The sequence below is a fragment of the Lissotriton vulgaris genome, chromosome 2_2 (assembly GCF_964263255.1).
Source record: "Lissotriton vulgaris chromosome 2_2, aLisVul1.2, whole genome shotgun sequence".
Taxonomy (NCBI): Eukaryota; Metazoa; Chordata; class Amphibia; order Caudata; family Salamandridae; genus Lissotriton; species Lissotriton vulgaris.
The window spans coordinates 28,455,964-28,482,377 of NC_141688.1; the positions used below are offsets into that span (position 1 = coordinate 28,455,964).

The 26,414-nt window shown below is 41.4% G+C and overlaps 1 protein-coding gene across 5 annotated transcripts in view; it reads right to left on the reverse strand.

Moving 5' to 3' along the window:
- Nucleotides 1-26,414, reverse strand: part of MYO9A (myosin IXA) — a 1,208,318-nt gene that overhangs the window by 770,847 nt on the left and 411,057 nt on the right. For 4 of the 5 annotated variants that reach the window (XM_086959231.1, XM_086959230.1, XM_086959229.1 and 1 more), the window contains exons 6-8: nt 24,196-24,252; nt 4,415-4,512; nt 315-441 (exon numbers count right to left, since the gene is read on the reverse strand). In XM_086959231.1, coding sequence (XP_086815357.1) covers nt 315-441; nt 4,415-4,512; nt 24,196-24,252 — 282 coding nt within the window. The remainder of the gene's footprint in view (nt 1-314; nt 442-4,414; nt 4,513-24,195; nt 24,253-26,414) is intronic. The other variant, XM_086959232.1, reaches the window with a different exon arrangement.

The following is a 26,414-nucleotide window of genomic DNA, read 5'->3' on the forward strand; positions in this document are numbered from 1 at the left end:
TTTATTTTTTTATTTTTTAGAGCTAATCAGCATACAACGAATTAGTAGTTTGTTCACTAGTTAGGAGTGGCAGTTATCAACCATGGTGGGTCACAATCAGCAGGAAAGTTGCTAAACAAAAATTAATCATAAATGGTCATAATTACCATCCAACATAGAATAAATTGAGCTGTGGCATAGATAGTACTACTCGTTTAGAATTCTACACACCATACTGTGTGCCTTAACTGCTTGTAGGAAACGAGAACTGAATAGGATTTTTTTAAAAACCTTACACCTATGGTGGTAATAAAAAATACCTTAACAAAACGTACCTCGAGCAACTCTGAGACAATCGGCAGCACTTCAGGGTTACAAATGTCAATGGAATCGTCTCGATAAGTCTTCTTTTTGTAACGGATATTCCCCAGGTGTAGGATGGCCGACAAAAGAGAGAAAATCCTATTGAAAAACAAGAGCAAAAAGTTCTATAGAGTGTTCATCTCCTAAAATGTAAAACTAGCATATATAATGCACTTACTAAGTTGAACCTTTCTGCAGCTACCCCAGCTTTTTTCTACTGGTGTATGGTTATCCGGAGATCATCAAAGCAGGACAATTCAAACAGAGGAACATTTAAAAAAGGTAGGTTTTCTTTATGATTAGCCATTAACAAGTTTGATGGGAACACCACCATTATATGGAGGAAAAAGTAACTGAACTCAAGGAATAAAGAATGGTGCATAGTGATGTGAGCAGCAGCATTCTCAAAGTCCCCCTAAATACAACTAGATGTACAGTAACACATCTCAATGTCTTCAAACGACTATGATTTCACTCAATGAGAATCCCAGGCTCTAGAAATCCTACAGCACCACAGAAACAGAAGTGTGCTAGACAAATAATGCCAACATAACAAGCGAATTGTTATGGTTCAGCAAAACAAAAATAACTCACACCAACTTTAAAAAAAAAAGAGAGGGTGTTAGCTGTCACTGATCATGCACTAGTCACATTACATGTTGACCAAATTACCTGCAGGTTTTACAAAAGGTAAGTAAATTACCCAAGGTTACTGCTAGCAGATCTGCGGATATGGTTTCTAAATGCATACTATTTCATCTCTGATGCAATGCGCCTTAATGTCCTGAGGCAAATATCGATGGTAAGTTTCATAGCAAGAAGCAATGCATAAAAAAACAACCCTGACAGTACAGAGTTGCTTGTAGGAAAAACGAAAGGCGACTAAAGTGAGGAAATTTGTTGGCGTCATCAATGTAGATGATTCAGGCTCTTTTAAGATTGATATGAAAAAAAAGAGTAGAAGGATAAATTATTCATATTTATATGAAACTCAAAACATAATTCCGGGAAAGTTAGAAGGCAATACACTCATAAGCACTTTGTCAATATGAAAGACAGTAAATTCTGAAAAGGGTTTACAGATAATTCCTGCTTAAATAATGTGTAGCAGTAATCAGTCTTTACAGAAAAGTGCTAGGGATAATACATGTCTATTATAGGTTATATATCAGTGTTATTATGTGTTAAAAACAGTCTTGAAATGAGCTCTCAATAACTGGTTTTGGTCAGCAGAAAACTTCTAACATGGAATTTCCAATCATGTGAAAACTAAGCAAGGTGACCGGATTTGTTGTGTTTAAACCTTACTATGGACCGTCTATACTAAGGATGAAACCGGTTTTTCTAAGAAACATGTACCTGCCCTATTTGTTTAGAGTACAAAGGAGAATTTAGCAAGACTATAATAAAAGAGTTCCTAACACAGGTAGTATATTCTCCCAAATATGGCTCTTTACTCAATTTTACCTTTGAAAAAATACAGCACAGAAATGTGTGTGTTGATGGCTAATGAACTCAACATGAAATAACAGATACTCTGGGCTGTCTGCGCAACACAAAGTGCAGTATAGTAATTCCAGGTGCCACAAAAGAATGCGGTGCAGGTAGATGGAGCCCCCAGGGCTCAATCTTAAGCCCCTTCCTGTTTAATATTTATGTTAAACCTCTGGCGGTGATCGCAGAGGAGGCTGGGCTGTCCCTTTTCTCTTACGCAGACGACACCCAAATCATCTTTTCCCTTACAACGGAGAAGTTACCTGGACCATCGGTTCTTCAGGCCGGTTTAAGTAACATTGCATCTTGGATGCAAGTTAATTTACTCAAACTTAACGGAGAAAAAAACAGAGGTCCTGATTCTGGGCAAAAATAAAGATCTCTGGGGGCAATCCAGCACTGGCCTACCGAAATGGGTATCCTTCCCCAGCCCACCCATCAAGTCCACAATTTGGATTCTATCATCGATGACAAATTATCGATGAAACAGCAGGCAGTGAGGGTGGCAGCCACCAGCTTTACCATTCTGAAATGGTTGAAAAAAATAATCTGGATGCTCCCCAGCCATACCCAAAAAAACGTTGTCCAGACGCTTGTGACCGCCAGACTGAAATACTGGAACATCCTTTTTTTGAAGGCTAAATTCGGCTGCAAGATTGCTCTGCCAGATTCCTAAAACATCTTCCACCTCTAGTGCCCATAGAGGTCTACATTGGCTTAAAATCGAAAGCCGTACCAAGTTTAAAGCCTTGGCATATATGTTCAAGATCAAGGCTGGTACAGCCCCCCAATATCTGCAACATCTGATTCATCCCTACCAACCCTCTAGTTTGTTATGCACTTCTACCCAGGGAAAATTCTCGATTCCCAGAGTCATGCTTACGAGGACTGGAGATCACTCGTTTTCCAACTTTGGTCCATCCCTGTGGAACTCTCGCCCCATAATACTTCGCAGTGAAACAACATATGCGAACTTGCAGAAACTTTTAAAACTTGGTTGTTTAGTCAGTAATTTTTCATCTCTGCTGCTTCTTTTACTACAGGCTGGCGCTGGGAAACCTTTGTTTGATAGCTGTGCGTGTGTGTATGTGTAGTTACAAAACTAACCTCACATAACATAACAAGTGCACATGATTTATAGCTAAACGCTGACTAGAAGTCAGGGTGTCACTGGGGTTGTGTGTGGCACACAAGAGATTATCATGCACCTCTCCAACACCAAACTAGTGAGTTCTTCATCCAGCTATTACGTAAAACCAAGTGAGATTCAGAAGATCAAATGTAAAAAGATAACATAGATGTACACTTTTTTTTACAAATCAGGGACCCTATCAGGAAATATTTTAAAACCTCAAAATTACAAAGTGTGTGTGTGTGTGTGTGAGCGAGAGTGAGAGAGAGCGTGAGCGCGCGAGAGAAAGACTATAGAGCGGGTCCTTGCTGATGTAGTGGGTATTTAAATTTAAGATGTCAATCTCTGCACTTTTTCATGCAGACTTTCACATTTCTACCGATGCCACTGGAGTTCTTGTCCATATGCCTAATTAGTATTAGTTTATAGAAAAATAAAGCATATTTCACAGGGTAGTTAGAAGGACATTTCATTTCTTAGGTTGAAAATATTAATCTATTCAGAGTGTGTTTGTAACTGGGCTTTTAGCATAATCGGGTCTTTATGTGTGTTTATAAGTAGAAGTTGTTGGATGTGTCTGATCTACACTGCTGTTTTGATGGAGTTTTCGTCTGCGCCGAATTTATAGTGGGTGTACAGGATCGTCGTACCTTGAGCTTGATATGTCGTGGTTTGCAGAGGGCACGTGTGTGTTTGGTTTCTGCTGGAATGACATGCGGCACTTACCATGAACCTGTGTTAAGGTGACAGATGGGCCTGTGCTTGTTTGGCAGAGGGAGCTAATCTACTGCTGACTAATGTTCATGCAGCATGTGGGGCTTAGCGGTGTCTGTGCTTGAGTGGCAGACGGATCGTACCTGTACATTAGCTGCTATGCGGTTGATGATCAAGCTCTTTCTAGTCTGTTCTGGTTTTATGAGTTTCCAAGAACATTTGAGTTTGTCTTGTGAATTCCGTCTGTAAACGTGTATACCATGTAGAACCCTTCTGTTCCTCTTGGCTGTACTAGATAAGTGATTTGGTTTTAGCTGTCTGGGTTATGTGACTGCAGGTGGCTTCTCCTACATGGGCTCTGCTAATGTAGAGCGTCTCTTGGCTGTATGTGCTATGTCGGTGTGCTGTTTTTTTGGGATGCACAAAGTCAATACTAGTGTGCTATATGCACTGGTTGTGTGTGGTATGTGCTATGTTTCATAGCAGTGTGCGGTAGATGCAGGTTTATAGTTTCCATTTGTGGTGTGACAAGGCGCTGAGAGATCCCCCTGGGGATGATTCATTGCGCTATATAAGTTTTATTAAAAATGTATGATACGTTATGTTATGTTAGGCTGTTTCTTATTAATGATCTAATGCCTCGGTTCTAGTATGTGGCCTGCTCATCTGTGTCTGCTATGTGCTTGTCCAAGTATCATTCTAAACAACTCAAATCCAATAACATGAACTCACTGCCGGCGAGTCTTGGGAAGGAAGCCCACCATCTCCATTGCTAACTGTAAGCGCTCAAAGTCATGCTTCAGGTCCTCGCCCTCCACTGAGAAACAGTCCTGCAGACGGAAAGCAAAAGAAACAACAGTGTCAGGGGACATGTGCATGCAGCTTTTCAGACCAGGAGAGATCTAGATCGAAGACATCAGCCAGGAGAATAACAGTACACGTCTTCAGGGACCAGGACATGTATGCGTAAGTATACAAGGACATGCAGAGACGAAATAAAATCAGTGTGAGGCTGCAGGCAGGCATACCCAGTAACCTCAACTTGCTGAGGCGTTTCTCCCACAGTGCTGCGATCCTTTTATGTGTGGGACAGTATGTACTTATGCCTCTATAACTTTTATCCAAAAACATGTGCCTTGGTCAAATGTGCATCGTTTTTTCCTCAAAGGTTGAAGATTCGAAAGATACCCAGGGTTTATGGATTTCCCTTGCGGGAACCAAGAAAACAACCAAAATGTATCAACATTTTCTTTTCTTTTTTTCAATGTATTGTTCAAGATAGTATGTAGGTTTTTTTTTAAGAATTGTGCAATTTTACAAGAGATAGTACATTTTTTCTCTACCTACTTAATCTGTGGTGGAAACTGGTGGGAAACCCATGGGTGAACCTAGAAAGCCATACATTTATGAAATGCAGACAACATTTTGAATTTGGCAAGGGACCAATTGTGGAGATCGCTAATGGTTTTCCTAAAGAAAATAATGATTGAAATAAAATATAAATGAATGGAAATAAGTGGGAAAAACTGAAATAAGCAACAATGTTTTCATCTTTATTTTTTTGCGCCTTGATGACTGATCTACAAAAGTAAGATACTGATGGTTTGATCGGGATATATACCACAACTCTGCCTGTCCATTTTAGGTGAGGGCTGGTTATGGCATATTAGGGTATATGAAAGCCCACCAGACCATCAGGAAAAAAGTGGAAAAAAGAATGGGATGCATAGGGTGACCATTCTAGTGCTGCACTATACTCTATCCCCCAACCACCAGACATTCTTTCTGCATCTGGAGGAGGCAGAATGAGGGAGAGTTAACCCTTTCTTTCTCTACTGACCCATATGTCAAAACTACAGCAGAACGATTCACATTTCCTCTTGCTTGCCATGGGGATGGCTGCAGTATCTGGCTGAGTAGGGAGTGGTGTTGCATAAAGACTTGGGGCTTTAAGAGTGCAGACAACTCCCACATCATTCTTTAAAAAAATGCATCCCTGACATCAAGTTCGCTTTCTGCCCATCCTTGCAGAAAGACTGTTGGGGCTTTAGAGGCAGGGAGTAGCCTATCCTTTGCACCCAGTGCGCATCAACAACATCCCCACCCCAATGACGTAGACACAACCATGGGGGAGGTGAGATTGGAAATAATCCTCTCCTGCAGTGAACCCCAAGCAAGGATCAACTAAGGAGAGGTAACATTAGAAAGAGAAGATTCTCCCCTTTCCAGCGGCACCTTTCCCATGGTGATCAGTGCTCCAGGCTGAGCACCCATCACAGGAAAAAGAACCGGTTGCATTCAATTTTAGGAGAGGTGATGTCAGAGTGTGTGGCACGCTGCGCATCACAACTCTAAAGAAAAAATGTGAAATCTCTCACAGCTTTCCTTTACTTTTTAAAAAAGAAATCCCTCCGGTGCCATCACTTGATGGATTTGCCTGCTTAAGAAGAAGGAAGCAACGTATACGTTCTCTGCAATAGGTAAGTAGCATGGAGGACTTGAGCGTCTGTGCTCAGAAGGTTCGCCCAAGAAGACAATAACGTGAAGAAAGGAGCACACCGACGCATGCAGGTCGAGAGTGAGACCTGGGCTTGAAAGGATATCATTAAACACAATGAGACTAAAAAATAACTTAAATGACACAGCTGAATATGTTCAGTGAAATGAGGAAAAAAAGAAACTACAGGCACTAACTCAAGCTGTGCAAAAGTAAAAGCGTTACGCCCTGAAGGAACTGCAGAATGAGACACAAAATCCTTGTTTCTATCTCGGTTCTACCTCACTTACTTAATTAACTATAAAGTATGGCAGTCCTAGAAGCGTTAAACCCCAATTTGTTTCATTTCTAAAATATATTTTAAAGAATGTAAGGAAATTCAACAAAAAGCGCAAGAAAAATTGAATGGTGATAAAACAGAACAAGAATCAGATAATGAGAAGAGGTAATGGAGAAATTGGGGGCAGAGACAAGGACATAGATAAGGATGGAAGTCAAAAGCTTAGATAGAAGTCATACTGTATTAAAAGGAACAAGCTATATTATGATAAAGGTCGGACAGACATGAGTAGAAATAGAGCACAGGTAGAAATAGGAATGGTGTTATCAGGGAATAGGCAAGGGCAGAGAGCACGGGTCAGAAACTTGTCAAACAGCTCGAAGGTTAAATAGCTCACATCATCTTCAAAATCTACATCACCTACAAAGTAGTAAAGTCAAGTACTCCATTTCAGGGAAGTTTAAGCTCTCCTGTGGGCTGCATATCACTCGCAGCAGCAGATGAATACTACTTGAGATGAAAATAATGCACGAATGACAAGACTATGGGCCTTCTTTTGCTATCCTCCTACAATCTGGAACTCCCTCCTATACCACATTTGGCAACCTCCCTTGCTTTTGCATTCAGGAAGGAATGGAGGAACATCTTCTTCAAGTTACATCTCTTCAATTTGCAACCATCAGAATGATGGATAACTCCTGCTCTCCTGCCTGTATCTCCCAGCTCTTTCCCTCCACACTCCTAACTTCTACCCTCGCCTTTCTACATCCCTACCATCTTTTTTTGATAAGTTTGCACTACATTAATCCCCATATACATATGAGACATTTGTGCGAACAGAGGTCGATACAGTCACAGAGTTTGGGGAATACAAAACCATCACATACATAGAGGACAAGACAGGAGACCAGAGCTGTCTAGAGAGCATCAGTGTGAGGATACCCGTAAAGGAATGTAAACGAAAAAACAGCACTCTCTCCTAATTGTTAAGAGGTCACAGGGTGGGTCACTGGTCAGGGAAAGGATTTAGGATGACGAGTAATAGATGTATGATACATAGAAGTACTTTTTTATTAATCAACCATTACACAACAGAGAGGATGAAGATCGTTCGTGCTTTCTGCCTAAGCAGGTACTTAAGTGTCTGGGGAATTAAACGGGGCTTTCTACCAGATGGAAAACAAGGGCAAGGCATCTGAAAAGCTGGTCATTTGTCTTGTGGCCTGGAGGAGAAGACTATTGAAATGAACCTGTAGATAGACTGAAGACAATAGAAGCAGGAGTGCTAGTTCAATTACAGAATTTTCTTTCGCGAACAGGCCAACATGGTATTCATCCCTGGAGCTAAGGTTCTCTCCAAATAGGGGTAGGTAGGCTGTCAATATACTCTATGTTCACATTACTGGACATAGTAAGGGACTAATCAAAAGTCTTGCTGTTGCTTCATTAGCAGCAAAAAAGACTTTGCGGTGACAATCTAAAAACCTGATTAAGCAATGGGAGAATAGTGTTAAACTTCCTCTCTAGTGCTCAACACAAAGGTTTTTACCCTATTTTAGGATACAACCTTACTGCCAGTGAAGTTAAAACACATTTTGAAAATGATTTCAACAGGGTCTACTCCTATCTATCACAAGGTGTGGTGTACAAGTTCGGGGCACCTGACACCAGGATAATGTTCATCCAATATTATGGCCTCTTACACAAAATGTAGCTATTATGGTCAAGTTGCCAACAATCCAATAAAGAGTCGGTGACTACCGTCTGTTTCGTTCTAGGTTGTTGTATTAGGATGCTTCGGAGGACGGTCTTTATGTGGCACAACCATGTTAGAGACTGAATGTTGTCCTTTTGATAACACAAAGCTACAGACTACACTACTGTATGGGCCATCATAAATCTGTTATAACAATCTTTCTACTCCAGCCACTACTGATTTCTGAGAGGTCTGAAATGCAATCTGATATCATAAACTAGGAAAATATACAATGCCATAGAGCCTGGAAAAACCGAGACATGTCTGACCGTTGGGTAACATGTTTGAAGACAATGACACTTGAGCTGAATTGACAATAGTCTGTCTGGTAAGGAGATACTCTTGCATTCTTTGAGCCTCCCTCTGCATGAAAGTATTGCAAGCACTAAAAAGGAATGAGATTTGACCTGTCTACATTGGCATAAGGAAATAAACTTTGTTGAACGTCAGAGTAAGTTGGCTTTGAGAAGACAAATAGCCTTTTCAGCTTAAGGAAATCAACAACCAAGGAAACATTTCAAAATGCTATTCGGGGCTGATTTCAGTGCACAGACAAGTTCTTTCCCAAACGAAATCTACAGAAAAAAACAAGAATTAAAATAAATTACAGTAAGGTCTGTGTTTTTTTGCAAATTGGGAAAGGGAAGTTTGCTTCTTGCAAATCTGTGGTGCACATCCAGTCAACTTGGATGAGAGAAGTGTTGTTGGAGAACAGCATCATGAAATTTTTTCCTGCTGGTGCACCAGTTTACCATCCTCAGATCTATGAAATCACAAAGTTACAGTGTTGGGCCTTTCCTTTTGACCTGGTAGTAGACAGCAGAAGGAAACTTGCTTGCGAAAAATCCGGAAATACAATTTGTATCTATGGTGCACACGGTCTACCAATTATAATGTGTATTTGTCAAGTACATGTTCACCCCGAAGAGTATCTTGGTTCTGAATAACAGATTTCTATTGTTACCCAACTCAATGGTACACAATGGCACTCACTACCTGTCTACCAATCATCTGTTGTAATCTTGACTTGCTGCAACATGGATACAAATGCTTTCTACAACTGGGGTAGTGGACGGTGGGGGTGAAATGTTTGAGTCACTGCTTACAGTTTGCAGGAGCTTTTCCAGTAGGTAGGTATTTTTTGTCAATGGAAGTTATGTGGTTACTGTTTCCAGTGCTCCTCGCGTGCTCTTTGGCAAGAAGGTACATGAAAAGACATTTGGCTTCTAAAGTACCTCTGATTTTAAGTGTGGAGAAACCTTGAGGGTTTCTGAATTATTTTTTCAATTTAGTTGTAATTGTGCAAACCAAACCTAGTAAAAGGGAAAGTCTGGAATCATGTAACGCATCTGATGGGATTAACAAAGTAAAACAAAGCCAGGTTGTCTAACAAACAGACCGTGGCAGTAGTGCAATGAAACTAGACTAGCAGAACCTTTCATTTAGCCAATGAGGTTCCTGGCAAGATATTGCGCTGTTTATTTATCATGAGTCTTCTCTTTCGACTTTCTTCAAGAATTCAAAACAATTAATCATGCAATCACACAGAGCATGCTAATAGCACCACGTGAGAGCAGTGGATCTTAAGTACCTTAAAATAGTCGCAGATGAGCTCATTCCAGTGAACCAAAATAAACATACTGGTGCTTGTTAAAGGATGGTCAGACCAAAGCAATAGTAGCAACTGCTCAGGAATCACCTCAAATTACTACGGATAACTAATGCAATTTTAAAGGAGTAATATATAGAAAATGTAGCTAGGACATCACCGGTATGTATGTAGACCATTGCAAAGCATTAATGCTGGACAAACAACAAAAAAAGTAGTCAAGAGTTATATTATACGGACCTCTGTAGTAAAAGCATCACTTTTTGAAAGCACATTATTTCTTCTATTAGATCTATGAAATAAACGCCAATACACAAAAGAGTGACATTTTAGATCCTAACTTCGATGGAGAAGCAAATTATGGAGATGCCCAAAATAACTTAGAAGACTGCCTTTCTTTTTATCAGCCGAGCAGACTGCTGCTCACAGGAAAGCAACTACTGGTGCCATCCAAAACTAATCGCATTAGATCAGAGTTGTGCCTGCCATAATCAAGCAAGCAAGTTATGAAACACTATGCGAGAGGAGAAGAGGAGTGATTGAACAGCTTATCCCATTTAGGAAGCCTTTGAGGACACACTTATGCCTACTATTGATGAATGAATTCCTGCTGTTCTAAACCAACAGGTTGCCCAAGGTATTGAGAGCATTATATAAATGTATGGTGATTATATCTGCCATGCTTATTGGGTATATATTTCTAATGTATCAATTCTTCAGCTGCCTTTTCGTTAGAAGCTGGTCAAATATAACAAAGGACATTACATTTCCCTCTGGCTGAATCCATTACAGAATGTGGAGTGGAATTAACTTGGAGACACGCAGGGTTAGATTCTGCAGCTCTATACTTCTAGTCTGGATGTCCTTTCACAGGTCTAAACAAGAAGTATGTTGCAGTTATGTCGAAGGTTGGTTGAAGGGTCTCAAATATAACTGTGAACCCATTGAGCAGTACCTTCAACAACAAGTTCCTGCCAGCACAGTGGAAACGTCTTGGAACACAACAGTGATTCAGGCAGTCACTAGCTCTCACGTGTAACAGTATATTTGTGACTTCCTGTCCATTTACTAAAGCCTTTGCAACAGGAGTTGCCGTGTTTTTCCACCAGGTTTCTATCTCCAGCCATCTTCCTCGGTTTCAACAGCTGCATGAAATTCAAGGTCCTGTGCATTTGTCAATGATTCAGGCAAGATTCTTCTAGAAGAACTCTTCCAGGATTATACTCCTCTTAAATTTCTGTCTTGACCAGACTTCTTTTTCCAAAGATTAAAAATTCTGTCTCTTGTCTGGATTGGTGTTCTTTTTCAAATGGCCAGGAGATAGAATGCTCCCCATCTACACCTAACAGTACTCATTTTTTAGCCTTCACAAGCACGTAAAACACTGGATAGTTTGAGAGTACAGTAGCCTTCAGCCAGCGAATTTGGATCTGGTAGCACCAGGACACCTTTTCAGGTATTTGGGCACTTTATAAGGCCTAATAACAATATGGAGGCCATCAGGACACCCATGTGTGAAGTGTTGGAGATGAGATTTAGTATGGATACTGTCAAGAAAATGCATGCAGAAGCAGAATTCAAACATGGAGTAGTATGCCTTCAAAGAAATATAAAGGAGTTATAGTCATTAGGCAATCTACTTTGCAAGGTACATTTGAGGAAATATTTATAGGCACATCATCACGAGAACGGTAATTGTGGCGTTCGCTTTCCTTGGCTGCCCATCTTTTTGCCGCATGTGATATCACTCATTAGACCAATCTACTCTACAGATCTTGTGAAATCACTTCCTGGAAGGATGAATGTCTTCCTACAGAGATTATGGAGAAGGAGAGCAAGTAGGCTCTGCAACTACTGCTGTTTCTGAAAGAAGAAGAAAATCCACTAGTCGAGAACCTCGAATGGCGTCTTGTGGAAAGGCAATATGAAGTCATCCTCAGGTGCTGGAATCAGAATAATGACCTCACCTAAAACCACAAAGTGGTAGGAGATGGGGCTAGCATTCTGATCAGCTTCTAGATCTTGAGCCTTAACAATAGTTAGTGAGCATCGCCTTAACTTTGGCATAAGACAGCACCAATTGATGGTGAGTACATCTGGTCAAGAAGACCTCAATGTCCACCCAGAGTATTCCAACCTCCTCCACTTTATGGGGGTGATGAACTGTTGAGAGTGCCAATGCAGACAGTGAATGGCAGTGACCAGGAGGTTTTTGTGGTCAGACCTCATATTTTCTTGGGTGGTGGAAGAATGTGGTCCTGCTGCACAGCACAAGTGACTTATCTGCAATTGCCAATTTCCCTTCCTGGAACTGACGTGACTCAACAATCTATCATTCATGATCTTCTTGTAAGACATCTTTTATCACCTTTCCATCACAGGATGGGCACCTGTCGAAAAGGACAGGCAATGTAAGAGAAAAATGCAGGCAGAAAACAACTCAACCCAACAGTATGAATACTAATCCTACCTACTGAAAAGAGTTTAAAATCCTTGTCCTTTCGAGTGAGCAAATGTAGAAAAAAATTTACAATATTCTTCAGTGAAGGAGGAGTTGTCAGGATGTTGTCAGCGAACAGAAGAACACATGGCACCTCCGGCTCCCTACTGAGTTTGATAACAGATGCCAGAGTTCTGAAAGTGACCAGAATAATTTTACACTGTTTTCCACATCAAGTGAGAGACCTCAATTTCCTGCTTTCGACCGTGCTGCAGTGTTGTTTGAATGCAAATGTATATATAAATATCATTGATTAATTCATTTAAATATGATATTGAAATTGCCTTTTTCCTGTTTGAAAACAATTTAAAATGTCTTCCTGGATCTTGCACCTACACAAAGAATTGTGAAAGACAATACTGTGATAGGGAATATTACATTCTTTGCCTTCACAGCCTCAGTGAGTTTTGCTAAATTGTAATAGATCCCAGGACTAATGGGCACAATTCTCTAAGTATACCGACTATCTTTGCCATACCTAGTTGTTCGAAAAGATTCAAACTGACATAATTCCAGATGACTTACGGTTTAGACAGTGAACCGAAGGTATACGCATAGTAGTGGTACTACTCCATCAGAATGTCCAATACGCCTGGTTTAAGAACAAACATTTGTATGTCCTCATACTAACCAATGTACTTTTTTTTAAGTACTTTCCTAATCTTTGGGAAGTCATTATGCCCATTTAAACAAGTCACATAACAAAAAAGAAAGGGGTAACCCTGGAAAACTGTGTCAGTAAATATAGTACAGAAAAATGGTTCCTGGTGAGGAAGTCACAAGAAGAGAGAGGGGAAGTCACAAGAAGAAACCTCTTAGGCAAAATAATAAAAAAACGAATAAATCAGTATGAATTAAATAATTACATTCAATATATCAAGTTACAATGCAGGTGCTCAAATATGACAGTGAAAGTGTAAAGTGGCATCAGTGAAGAAAGTGTGTGTTGGTGCAGTACATAAATGATGTATGTATGTATGTATGTATATATGTATGTATGTATATATATTTGCATTGGTCCTCATCAGGACAAAAGACAATGGTCGCAACCATTATATGGAATAAACCTGAGATGGAACGAATGAATCAAATGAAAGTTGAAGAATCGCCGGGATAGCGAGCTCTTGGTTTGCAAACAGCACCTTCTGACGATCAGTGCTACAGGTTTCTACGCCTGTCGAAGTCCGCGGCACCGATCTGTGGCTATGTCTTCCTATGAAATCTGGCATTTAGTTTTTACTCAGTACTTCAGATACCTCAATTTAAGCAATGAAACAAGTCAGGAGATTTCTTTATTATAGCAGTTTACATTTTCAGTGGCTTTAAATGTGTGCCACGCATGGGGAAAATCATTTCAGAGGCCGAGCATAAAGAAGGAGTAGTTTCTTACCTGTAACTCCAGTTCTGTAGTAGGGGTATCACTGTGATAGTCAGAATCATCTGAATAGTTCCGCCCTTGTGTGTGAACCCCGGAGCACTTCATTACATATATCCTCTCAACTCCTGTTCAGTGCCTGCAATATCTGGGAGCTACCATCGATACTCGCAAGGCAAGCGTGTGTCTTTCGGAGGAGAGACGCTTATCAATACTTCGGAAGGCTCAGATTCTCATGACCATTCCCTCGCCGAAAGTGAGGAAGGTGTCTTCTCTCCTGGGTTCCATGGCGTCTTGTATCTTCCTTACTCCTCATTCTTCTAAGGTAGACATGAGAACTCACCCTAAATACCTTCCGAAAGTAGTATCAGAGTTTCATGTGAATCAAATGATTTCTTTACCCATGTTTTTTCACCATCCTTCCTCTCCTGCTGAGAGATCCCTTCATTATCTCGATGTTAGGAGGGTGTTGAAGTTCTACTTAGATAAGACTGAGGCGATTCATAGATCGGATCAGTTGTTTGTTAACCAGGGCTCTGTCAGGACTGGTCTTGCTACCTCCAAGCAATCCATCTCCAAGTGGATTGTGTCCTGTATTCAGTTGTGTAATCAGAAATCCAACAAGACTCTACTTAGTACGCCTAAGGCTCACTCTACCAGAGGTAAATCTGCTATAACGGCTTTACTCCGCAACACCCCTATTGCAGAAATCTGTAAGGCTGCTACTTGGAAGTCAGTCCATACCTTTGCTAAAAACTACTTCCTGGACTCTGATGCCAGGGCAGATGCTCAGGTTGGGCAGGCTTCACTGAGGAATCTATTTGCACAATAGTGGGTCTTTTTTTTTTCTTCCACCACTGGGGTTGTTGGTTGGGGATGGGCTTGCTATTCCGTTCAGATGATTATGACTATACACAGAGATCCCCTACTACAGAAGGAGTAGTTTCTTACCTGTAAAGCCAGTTCTGTAGTAGGAGTATCTCTGTGATAGTTATAAGCAACCCGCCCTCCTCCCTGGTGGATGAAACAGTAATATCCAGGGTTAAGCTGGCCCTGCTTTACATGCCTTCAAAAAGAACTGAAAGTAACTAGCCTTTGGCTGTGCATCATGGGATACCGAGGGTCTCTGGAAGGATTCTTAAAGGCACAGTATCCTATTACAGACACATAATGGCAGCCTATGGGGGCTTGTCTGTCCAACCCTTCATCTCTATCATGAAAAAAGGATCTTTGTGAAGGGGAGTTTTTCTATGTGTGAAACTCAGTAAAATAGTTGAATTTAACTGTTACCTGGCTATCTTTTTCACTTCAGGATGAAGTAATGGCCAGTGTAGCCTAGTTGTTTTTAGGGTGCATTATTGTCTCTTATCTCATAAGTGTCTATGCAAGACTGCAGAAGAGGACAACTTAAGAGGATATATCTAATGAAGTGCTCCGGGGTCCACGCACATGGGCGGGACTATTCAGATGATTATGACTATACACAGAGATCCCCTACTCCAGAAATATCACACTTATGCATAATAAGGTCAGCTTGTAAACTGTAGACTGTGTTAGAGTTCGAGGGACAGTCTTTTACTGAAGAGAGAGAGCTGTAAACAAAAGAACTTCTCTATAATTTAAGCCTACTCGTAGCCGACAAAAACAGTCCTTTTATGAGTCAGTCAATGAAAGAAAGGCTGGACCTTCTACTGGTCAGGTACCAATGAGAGAAAGGCCTGAGCTGAGATGGGTATGGGGAGCCTGCTAGACAAAAGGTAAATTTACTATCTGTATATCAACTGGAAAAACACCAGGTGTAATATGGTTACACAGCTAAACAGTGATCAGATGTTATAAAAATTAGATGGAAAAAACACATATGAGAGAACCTTGTGACCGCAGGAGCTGGCATAACAGAAGATACACTTTTCATCGACCGGAATTAAACAACAGACCTATGTTGATACAACTAGAGGCAAAGATTTGGAGCAATCTGATGTCTTCAGTTTTTATTGCTGTATGCACACTGGTTCGAGAAGAGCTGGGGAAGAATGTGAATAACACAAGACCTGCCAATAAACACAAGCAATGATTGTGCATGGTGAAAGCTCCATCCATAGTCAATTGGTATTCCACTGTGGGAAAAGCATGCTGTGTGACCTTTTACAGTATTCAGCAGTAGAACAGAGAACATCAAAACAGTGAAGCTTGTGTAAAAACATTTTTAAAAAAATAAGATTGAAATGATGCAAAATTTTCTGACATCCATAGCATCAAAGATTAATTTGTTTGCTTATTTCACACATATGGAGGTAGTGAAAAAATACCCTACACAAGCATGCCTTTGGGTTTAAAAGATAAGCATAGGGTATCCATCTTTAAATCCTGATAAAACTGTACAGTTGGCCCACAAGTAAACTTAGTGAGGTGCGCTGCCATCCAACACTAATGCTAGGGTTAGAACCATGAATCAATAAACAGTCACAACCAACAAACTGCTTTTATTAGTTTATAGCGGAGGTTAAAATGTGGCAAGTGGTGGTAGTCAAGAGGTTAGAACATGCAGTTAGACTGTAAACCATGCAGAGGCTTGTGTAGTCCAATTCATGCACACGTTTGTATGATGTTGGTATGAACGCAGTGAAAACCTGGTACAAATTAGTCTTTCAGACTTCAACTTAATAATTAAATTACTATTCAATGTGAAGGATAATGCATAACACTGAACCTATGTTAAAAAAGGCAATTTCTTTTTCAGAAACGCACAAGAACAAATGGGCAGACTCCAAACTTAAAGTGAAAGGGACTGCACACCTATATGTCAAAAAAGAGGCAGCCTCTGGAAAGGCTCACATTAACATAATGGAATAAATATGTGTACAGTGGCCAGATGCACTATCATGAGATGTCAAAATAAAATGATAAATTCGTTAAAAAAACTTTCAGCAAGAAATTAGACACTACATGAAGATATCGGACAACCTCTAGAATGACACCAGATATCAAACCCTCAGGTAATTACCAGATAAAGCCACCTTAAATGTATATTTCTGGAGAAACTCATGCTTGAAGAAGTCAATATTCTTCTTTTGTAGATTCAATATAAAAAAGTCTGACCAAACTAAGGACAAGAGCTGTTTATATAGACTGATGTGCACTTTTTTCACCCTTTGGAGAGCAGGAACACTAATCACAGGAATGAAAGAAAGACTCATAGCTGTTAGCCAGAATCATGCTAAATCTTAGGAAAGATCCCTTACAACTGCAACTCAATGGTGGACCTCTAACGTCAGGGAACTTTACAAGTGAAATTCCTTTTAGGAAAGATTATAGAACCTCTTTAGGAGACAGAAGATAATCTCGGAAAATACCCTCGCTTCATGTCTCAACAGTGGTCAAATAAGAACTCAGAGTAGGATCTGTTTAGCGCAATTCCATCACTTAAACCTGTGGCAGAATACATAGCACTCAAATAGGTAGACAGTAAATAGCAATCGTAGAGAAAAATCTCCAGACTACTATTTCTGCTCACTAACTGCATGGATGACAATAGGTTATATTTCGTCTGCATGCATATAAATATAGGTCGAATACACGTTGTTGAAACCTGTTCATAACTTTCAGATTTTACGATTATTAAGAAGTAAGAAAATCCAGGTCATGTTTTTAATGTTTCTTCATTCTTGATTAATGCATTAAGAATGAAGTGACGGTATCACAATCAGACACCACCCTAATATCCAGCCTTTGATTTCATTTTAATGAAGGCATAAAGCACTCACTCTGCATCATGAAACGGAGTACAAAACTTCTCGTTTGCGGCTACTATAGGACACCCAAACCAACTTTGAGGAAAGCGTTGAGAATGAAAAGCATTGGTAATTTAGATTTATGTAAAGACAGTGTTTCTCATAAATGAGGCACATGCCTAAAATAATTTTGACATTGCTAGTTAGGAATCTCTACTGAAACATTTAGTAACAGTCTATAGCTCTAGAAAGACAGATGTGCTGCTCATGCAAGGCTGAAGAATAAGACACTTCCCAAAGGGATTTGCCAACATCAGATATGTTCAGTGCTGTAGCACATAAGGAAAACCTCTGACCATGGTTCATGTAGTCAGCAAGCTAAAAAAAAAAGAAAGTTGAGATGAATCTATGACTGAGGTACCGGGATAATGAAACAGAGTTAGGAATCAATAAAGACAGATCACTACATCATCAGAGATAGCCAAATAGGCACCTAAAGAAATGTTACCATGAACAAACATTGCTGTAGTTCAGGGAAATAAGTCATGGTATGTTTGAAGATGTCCAAATTCTAGACATGATGCTTAATATTACTCAAATACTGCAAATGTCAACTAAATAAAAACCCAATAAACGTGTTTCGTTAAATAAATAATTAACTAACAAAGTATACCTACAAGAATTAAGAATTGGGAATCACACTTAATGGATTGAACCCTTATGAGGTCTTCTACTATTGTATATAACCACAAGTTTATCCACTTAACATGCAAGAAATTACGTTTTTACCTGCAACCCCAGTTCTTCAGTGCTGGTATCTTTTATATAGTCACTTGCTCAAATCATTCCTCATCGCCAGGCTGGGAATCCCTGGTTACTTTGAATAGTAGTACACAGTGTTAAATTGGCCTCGGGTCTCATTAATAGTGTCTGTTTAGTAGCAAATCTACTGTCTAAGCTCCTCTACTCTGACTGGAGGCCACCATAGTGTAGGTTTCATAAAGTGTGAGTGGAGTACAGCATCAATGAGCCTCTGACCGGGAAGGACAAAAGGTCGCATTTGAACACATGAAAGATACCAATGCTGGAGAACTGGATCTTTCATATATCACATACTTAAATCAGAATAGTAAGCAGTACATACCAAGTATAACAAAGCGGAAAGCAGGCTCACTTTGACTGAAATAGGTTACGGAGAATGGCCTGTCGCACCGCCAATTCACTTAGAACATTCATATCCAGGCATTAGTGCTTTGTGAAAGTGTGCCTGCTTCTCCAGCTAGCCACACAAGATTCCCAACAAAGGCAAATCAGCGTAGAGTGCTGCAGTAGTTGCCATGCTCCTGGTGGAATGTGCCCACAATCTTCCCTGGAGTAGAAGTTTCACCATGTTGTAGCAAACGGGGATGCTGGTTGACAGCCAACGTTCTCTTCCCTGGTTGGACAGTGACCGGTCTAGCCCTGGTTGTCCACGTAAGACTATGTACCTGCATGAGTGCAATGATCTTAAGTTTAGGATTTGGGAAAAAGGAGGACAGAATGACAGGCTCATTTAGGTGGAATTCAATAGGTTCTTGCAGTATGAATTTAGGATTTATTCTTGGATAACTTTGTCCTTCATAAAGTGGAGAAAGGGGTCTTTCACCATTAATGCTTGCATCTCTCTCACTCTGTGTGCCAACATAAATGCCAAGGGAACTGCTGTTTTTTAGGAAATTAATTTTAGATATGCTCTGTGGATCCATCACTTTTATTTTCCGTTCAGTGTGATGTTCTAAGTGAGATGGGTATGGCCAGACATTTGTGCTGTGCACACTGTGCTACTGGAGCCAACTATAACGGACTGATGAGCCCTAATAAGGTTAAATCCAGAAACCAGTCTTGGGAAGCCTGGGTTTAGGTTCAGAGAGAACCTAGCATTGCAGGTCACGCTGGACTGTTCCCAGTGGAGCAGGGTCCAGATAGAATTGCATTTGGCTGGGTCCAAACGAGGAGGTGGCATGGTGTGTGAAATAACGAAGGACTGGGATGCATCTCCGATGAATTACTAGTAGCTGAGATTAATTCAAGCATTCTAGCCATCACTTTGTTGTACTCTTCAGCGTACACCTCCTCCAGGCATCACTCCTGAGTGTCACACTGGTGCCAAATCCTCTCCCCTCAAAAAGCAACCTGTAGTATCCAACCCACAACAAACCAACATTTTTTTCAACATTTCACTCATGAGTGGATTGTGTAAGGAAGAGGCTGAAGTGAAAAGTTTCCACAGGTGGGACCTGAGCAACAGAACCCCAAAGGACCTGAGTATAGAGGGCCAACAGGCAGATGGTGTTGATGGACCTGAATGCCAGGCTGCGGGAGGAGAACGTGTGTTTACCAAACGTTTCAAGGCGCTTGAGAAATTGTATAAAAGTTAGTGGGGTTGACCTTGCTCGTAGATACCAACAGCACAAAATTTCCAGAGTCGGATGTTGCATTAAAAAAGCCAGATCATCTGGGGGAGCGCAGTGGCTCCTCACTAATTGCCTGTCTACCGGGGGTCCGGATCATGGCTTTGGCCATGACCCAACAAGGCTGTCTGTGAGGGTCTCATTTAAAGGTAATAGAGACTCAGTATTAATTTGTCCGGTTGAAGGACTTCCATGAGAAATTTGTTTTTCACTTCCATAGTGTGTGTGCAAATGGAGGCCAAGACCCTCAGTCACCCTCTGCATCACTACTGCAAAGGAGGCACTTTCGCCATTTATGAAGAGTATCTGTCACAGACATTTGCTTGATACAGTCTCTACACAGTTTGAACACTATAATTTTAGGGGGTCACATTTCCCTTGCACACTGGTGTTTTAAAGTAAAATTCTGAATGGAAACAGTCTTGTGAAGAGATGAGGGTTAGCTCCAGATCCACATCTGGTGTTGTGGAAAGCAAGAAATGTCAATACGCATATCTGGTGCTTATATCCAGCTCTTCTGTCACTTTCAGAGTGGAACAACATTGGAGTGGAGTCACAGAACGCCACCTACCGGCCCATGGGGTGCTGGGGAAGATTTTCAAGATTCAGTTTGAAGCAAGGGGAATATTCAAAAAGGTGAGGAATCAACAATTAGAAGTATCCATCAGAAACAGAGAGATGCAGGCGGCCATAGAAGCCTTTCCCTCTTCCCCTGATGACAGCATGATAAGCCAGTCATCCAGTACAGGTACAGTTAAAGACCCTGCCATCAGAGAAAGGCAGCAATCAGTGCTAGGTAGTTGGTAAATATGCATGGTGCTGAATAGGTAAATGCCTTGAATTGGTAGTGCTGCCACATCACTAAAAAGCGGAGATATCTCCTCTGCTTCCAGTGTATGGGGATGTGGAAATATGCATCCTCAAGATATATGGACGATAGACAATCACTTCTCTGAAACATAATGTGGACATCTCAGAGCATTTCAGGGACTTGTTCAGTTATCTGAGGTCTAGAATAGGTCTCCCCTGTCCTGTTTTCCTTATCAAAAAGGATATGGATTTATTCCTGACTTATCTGTGATTTCAGGACCGTCTTTATCACTCCTTAAAGGAGGAGGCAACTTTCATGTTGCAGCTCCCTCAAGCGAAAGTGATGTTCTTTCCTGGATGGGCTGATAGGTGGTCTCTGTAGAAATAGCAATGTATGACTTAAGTGTACAATTTGCGGCACTCATCATCATATGTTGTGGACTCCTATGCGAGGTAAAAAAGGGAAATCCTAATTCTCCTCATGTGTTAATATGGTATTGCTAGGGGGCAGACGCGAGGATTCAAGCTCTTTCGCCCAAAAGACCTGCCATGTTTTTGTCTACCGTTTCTCTTGGATGCATAGCTATAGTCATATTTGTGTTGGCTCAGGATACTATAGAGCCAGCCTTGAACTCTGTACTGATTGAAGCATCCCAAATAGGCCCAGGTTCTCATTGAGCCACGAAAAGTTGTAAGCCAGAATGAAAATATAGGAAGGCACCAAGAGATTTTGTTGTATCCATATCGGAGTATTTTTGATTGTACTTGCAGGTAAAAACCTGTAGATCCCGTAAGACCATCGCAGCATCATTGATTGCTGTGATGATGTTCCACCCTCTTTGACGGCTTTTGCTCTGCTAAGGTATGAGTTTGATTAACAGCGAGACTTCATACCATATCTGGCAATCATAACGGGCCAAAACTGCCAAGGCATTTGCCGCTTTGACTGATGTTGCCATCATGAAACCGACTATGGCCCAAATTATCTATGTGCCTGCCTTTCCCAGCAGGCTGCGGTGCAGACGCTGGTTTGATTGGGCTCTCTTATCTAAGCAGAGCCTCACGCATGATAAAGTCTGATTTAGAATGGCCTGTAAAACAGGCACCAAGTCTGGGGCCATGTGCTTCTTTTCTAAATGTGCACCACCATAAATTCTGGCTGCTGTTTTCATCTATTTTAGGCCTTCTAACTAAATAAAGTTCAGTACAGGAATAGAGTAAATAGCTTTACAGGTTGCTCCTTGAAATCCTAGAGGAAGCACTGCTGCTCCACTGAGGTAATTTGAAGACTGCATTTTTATTAGCTGCTTCTTCCATCAACAGATGCAAACTGGCTAAGTCGTCAGGAGGTGAGTAAAGTTGGATTGGTGTTCATCCTCTTCTTTTGGGTATGATATAATCATCCCACTCCACATTACCTACATGGTCGTCGTTCGCCCTCTTCCTGAAATTGAAAATACAAATAACTCGACTTCTTGTCTTCCTGATTTTTAGGAGTTGGTGGGATCAGTGGTTCAGTGACCATCCTTGGAGGCTGGACAGTTGGAGGGGAACTTGGTTGAAAGTGGTGAAGGAGGCATTGGCATTGAAGGTGCTGGGGGAATGAATACAGGTTGTCTAGAAGGCTGCTGAGAGTGCAATATCTAAAAGGTGTCCATCATCTGCTGTAAAGAGGACAAAACTGCTGCAGGCACTTGCATGACCTAAGAGGATGTATAGTAATGTCTAGGTGCATAGGATTGAGGAGGGCCAGCAGTTGCAAAGGTATGTGGCTAACAGTCATACTCCTGGCAAGAATCTTCTTTCTCTAAGGTATCTCCCTCAACCAAAAAGACATAATGCACATTCAACTGCTTAGTGCTATAGGCTGTCTCATGTGTCCTAGTCGTCGAAATCCTCTTCCAATCGAGAATTTGGGTGGGAAAGTTTGGTGTCACCTTTATAGATCATAAAGTAACTGGTAAAGAAAAGATAGTCATTGACATACTGTAGACTAGGTCATTGTCTTTAATTATGAAGGAAGGGTCACCCAAGGTCTGGCTGTTGACAAATGTCTGGCCATCGATTGGCGGGTGGGAGGGGAGAGGGGTGGGGCGGGCGGGGATTCATCATCGACGATGTCTTCATAGATATCAAGGACACTCGTCTGATGGGGAGTGTCATCAATTACTTTTTTAATTCACCAATGTTGATAATGACATGGAAGTCACTGCCGGAGACGGGAATCGAGTCAACACATCAAAGGAGCTGGATTATGGGGAAGGGTTCGCATAGGCTGGTGTTCATCCTGTCTGGAGTCTATTTTTGAGGAATCTCCAGTCTTTTTCTGCGAGGGGGTGGGTTCAGGCACATTAGCATGTAAGTCCAACTCTGAAAACTCTATATGTTTTTGTGCCATCGTCCGTGGAAGTGCTTGGTAAAGCCCTTTTCACCGAGTCATCCCAAAGTGAGGGGCATCCCCCTTAGAAGAAGGGCATTTCTTCCTTTGACGTACCTGGGGACCGCCTCTCTCAATCCTCAAGGGTCTTTGAAGGAAAGATTCTACAAATCTTGCAGTATGAAGCCTTGTGTGCTGGATAAAGGCAATAAATGCATTGAGCGTGTGGTCCATCAATGGAGATCTTTTTCAGACCGCAGTTAGAGCAGGATTTTAAAAAAGTTTTTTTTTCTCTGTCAGTCATGATGACAGCTGGTGATAGGGGAAAGGCCTCCTTGGTCCCAAAAAAAATAGAAAAATGGGAATGTCCGAAAAAATCGCCCCAACACGAACTTAAAGTTCACTGAAAAGTGAAGATGGGGCTCACTAAGCTACAGGGCAGACTAGAAAAGTATCAGGATAATGTCAGTGAGAGGCTAGAGCAGAGCTCGTCTCAGGGACTCCCGCACACAGGATGTGTCGTAGAAATGTACGCTTTGGTGGCCTCTAGGGGAACCAGGATAGCTCATCACTTCCACCTTACTGCCCGAAGGTCTGATTTGTTTCAAATGAGGTGAATGTGCTACTAAACAAACACTGTTTACTGTTATTTAAAGTTATTGATCATTCCTATCCTGACAACGGGGAATTAATCAACAAAGTAAATATATGAAAGATTCAATGCTGGAGAAGTATTCCTCTCTATCCACCGAACGCCTACAGACGATATGATATTATGCTAGAACTCACAACCAGCAACTGATCTTAACAGGAACACAACTGTATTATGGTCTTTGGCAAACCCTGCTATCACAAGTTTGTTTTGCCACTGTGAAAACTGAGGGCCCCATAGACCAAGAAATGAATTTCAGATTCATTAAAGCCATGCTTGAGTGGACTCCATTATAAGGAGGAATGCTCTGTATGCCTAAGTACCATCTCCCTGCCCCATGAGCCCATAATTACATTTTCAGCTTTATTAGCATTTCAAAGAAGAGTGGCCTTCGATACTTTTTGGATACAGGCGGAAAAGCAACTGGACCCCCTTCATGCAAAACACGAAATTCTGACATCTTGATGTTTACTAACCAGCTCCGAATCAGAGTAATAATCATCCCAGCTCTGTCTGTGTGGCCTCATTGTCATCTGTAAGCAAGGCAGATGGAGTTAGGCAGCAAGTAAGTTAGGCACAATTTGCATTGAATATTGAAGCACACACATTAACTACAACACAATTCACAAATTCACACAAATTGATGTACTATCTGTAAATGTAGGGTTAACTATGTAACAATGTAGAGGCAACTCTACATCCTACAGATAAGGGCATGTGCCAGGGTCACAACAGAGCAAAGTATGTAGATGTCATTACTGTCTTATAGGCTATCAGAAGATTGGAAGGTTATTGTTCATCATAAGGAAACATTACTTACCTTTAGTTCCACTTCTGCATCTTGTGTATATTTTGTTTGAATTCCTAAACAGTGTATGATCCCGACCAATGTGCAGAATTGTGTAATACGTAAATGTAGTAACTTATTTACTCTGGAAGTGATTCTGTGAACATAAATGCCTTTGACAAGGCAACAATTTGTCTTAATTTGGTTTGTATATCATATTTAAAATGAATAATTAATACTCGAGATATATCTCCATATCTTATTTAACACTGCCAATGATTACTACAAAAATTATTTTGTTATCTTACTTTTAAATTCCCATCCAAAGGAAAAATAAAACCGCAAATGGTGCATATAGACTTTTCACTTCACATGGAGAATTTTGATGGTGTTCCATTAAATATTCTAGGATCCGCTCTGTCCCAGGATGCCATACAAGGTCAAGGTCAGTTAGCCACAACCAGGATCACAGGTAGGTAACATTTCACTTTTCATCATGAAGTAAGCAGGATTGATCAGCACAGGTCGGTAAGCCACAACCAGGCTCACACTAAAGGAGCATTTCACTCTCCATCATGATATTTTCTTTGAAATTCATAAACAGGAAAGATTAGCAAGGTAGTTCCAAAAACTCGAATAGAAAAAAGCAGTTAATGACTGGCAGTGTTACCCTTAAGCAAGAATTTTGTGAAATAAGGCTGGATCTAGAAGAGTGCCTGCTCTGGCACGAGAGTCAATGCAGTAATGAAAGGCAAAGGAATGAAATGGCATCCAGGTACCTGCTTAACTTATCCCTGAGACAGGAACTTCAGAATGAGAGCAGCTGTGCATGTATTGCCTGTTACAGAAGTATCCCAGGGTTTGCCCAGAAGGATCCTATAAGCAGTCTTTTTGACTTTTTGAAACTCTCGCTGACGGACAGCTGGAGCTCCTTTTCATCACGGAGACATGGCTTACTAGTGCCTGTACTCCGATCGTGGAACTCGCTGTCCCCAGAGGTTTTAGGATTACCAGAGTTGATCGCATGACAGGCAGAGGGGGCGGGCTACCAGTAATTTACAGGGAGAGGTGGCTCTTCTCCACTGAGCAGTCCGATGAAGTGGCTGATGGGGAAGTGCTCCATTTCTCTCTCATTATCAATCCCCATTTTACCTTGGGAGGATCACTGATTTATAGGCCTCCAGGTTATGCTGGGCACTTTATTGAAGTGTTGGAGGAGTGTATAGTGCCACGGGCACTGAGCTTTTCGAAATTTCTTCTGGTGGGTGACCTCAATATCCATGTTGATGTCCCTGACTCTACTGAGGCTCGCCGCTTGGGGGAAATTTTCGATCTGGCACAACTCAAACAGTGGGTGGAATTTCCGACCCATGTAGGTGGTCACCTCTTGGACCTAGTTTGCTCTAGCTTTCCCATCATGGCACTAGGTTCGGAAAGAGTGACATGGTCCGATCACGAGCTTATTAGGTTCTTGTGGGAGGTGGAGGACGCAGGCAGTACGGCTTGCGGCCTGCCCCTGAGCCACCCCCAGAAGATCAATCTGGTCTCGTTCGGACAAGCCCTATCTAGAGCCCGCCCGACTCTTAGTCCTGAGGTAGGTGAGGCGGTTAGTGGCTTTAATGGGTGGGTGGAACAGGCGGCTGATGCGTCCACAAAACATAATACCATGTCAAGGCTCCGCCGCACTCCCTCTCAACCCTGGTTCTCGCCCGAATTGAGGGAGTTGAAATTGGGTTGCAAAAAGTTGGAGCGAGTGTGGAGGCACGAGTATAGCCCTGAGACAAAGGCCGCCCTGCGTATAGCCCAAAAGGACTACTATGCTGCTATTAGGACAGCAAAAGGCAGTTATTATGCAGGGAGAATTGCCAGGGCGAACAATAACAGTAGAGAGATCTTCTCGATCGTGAA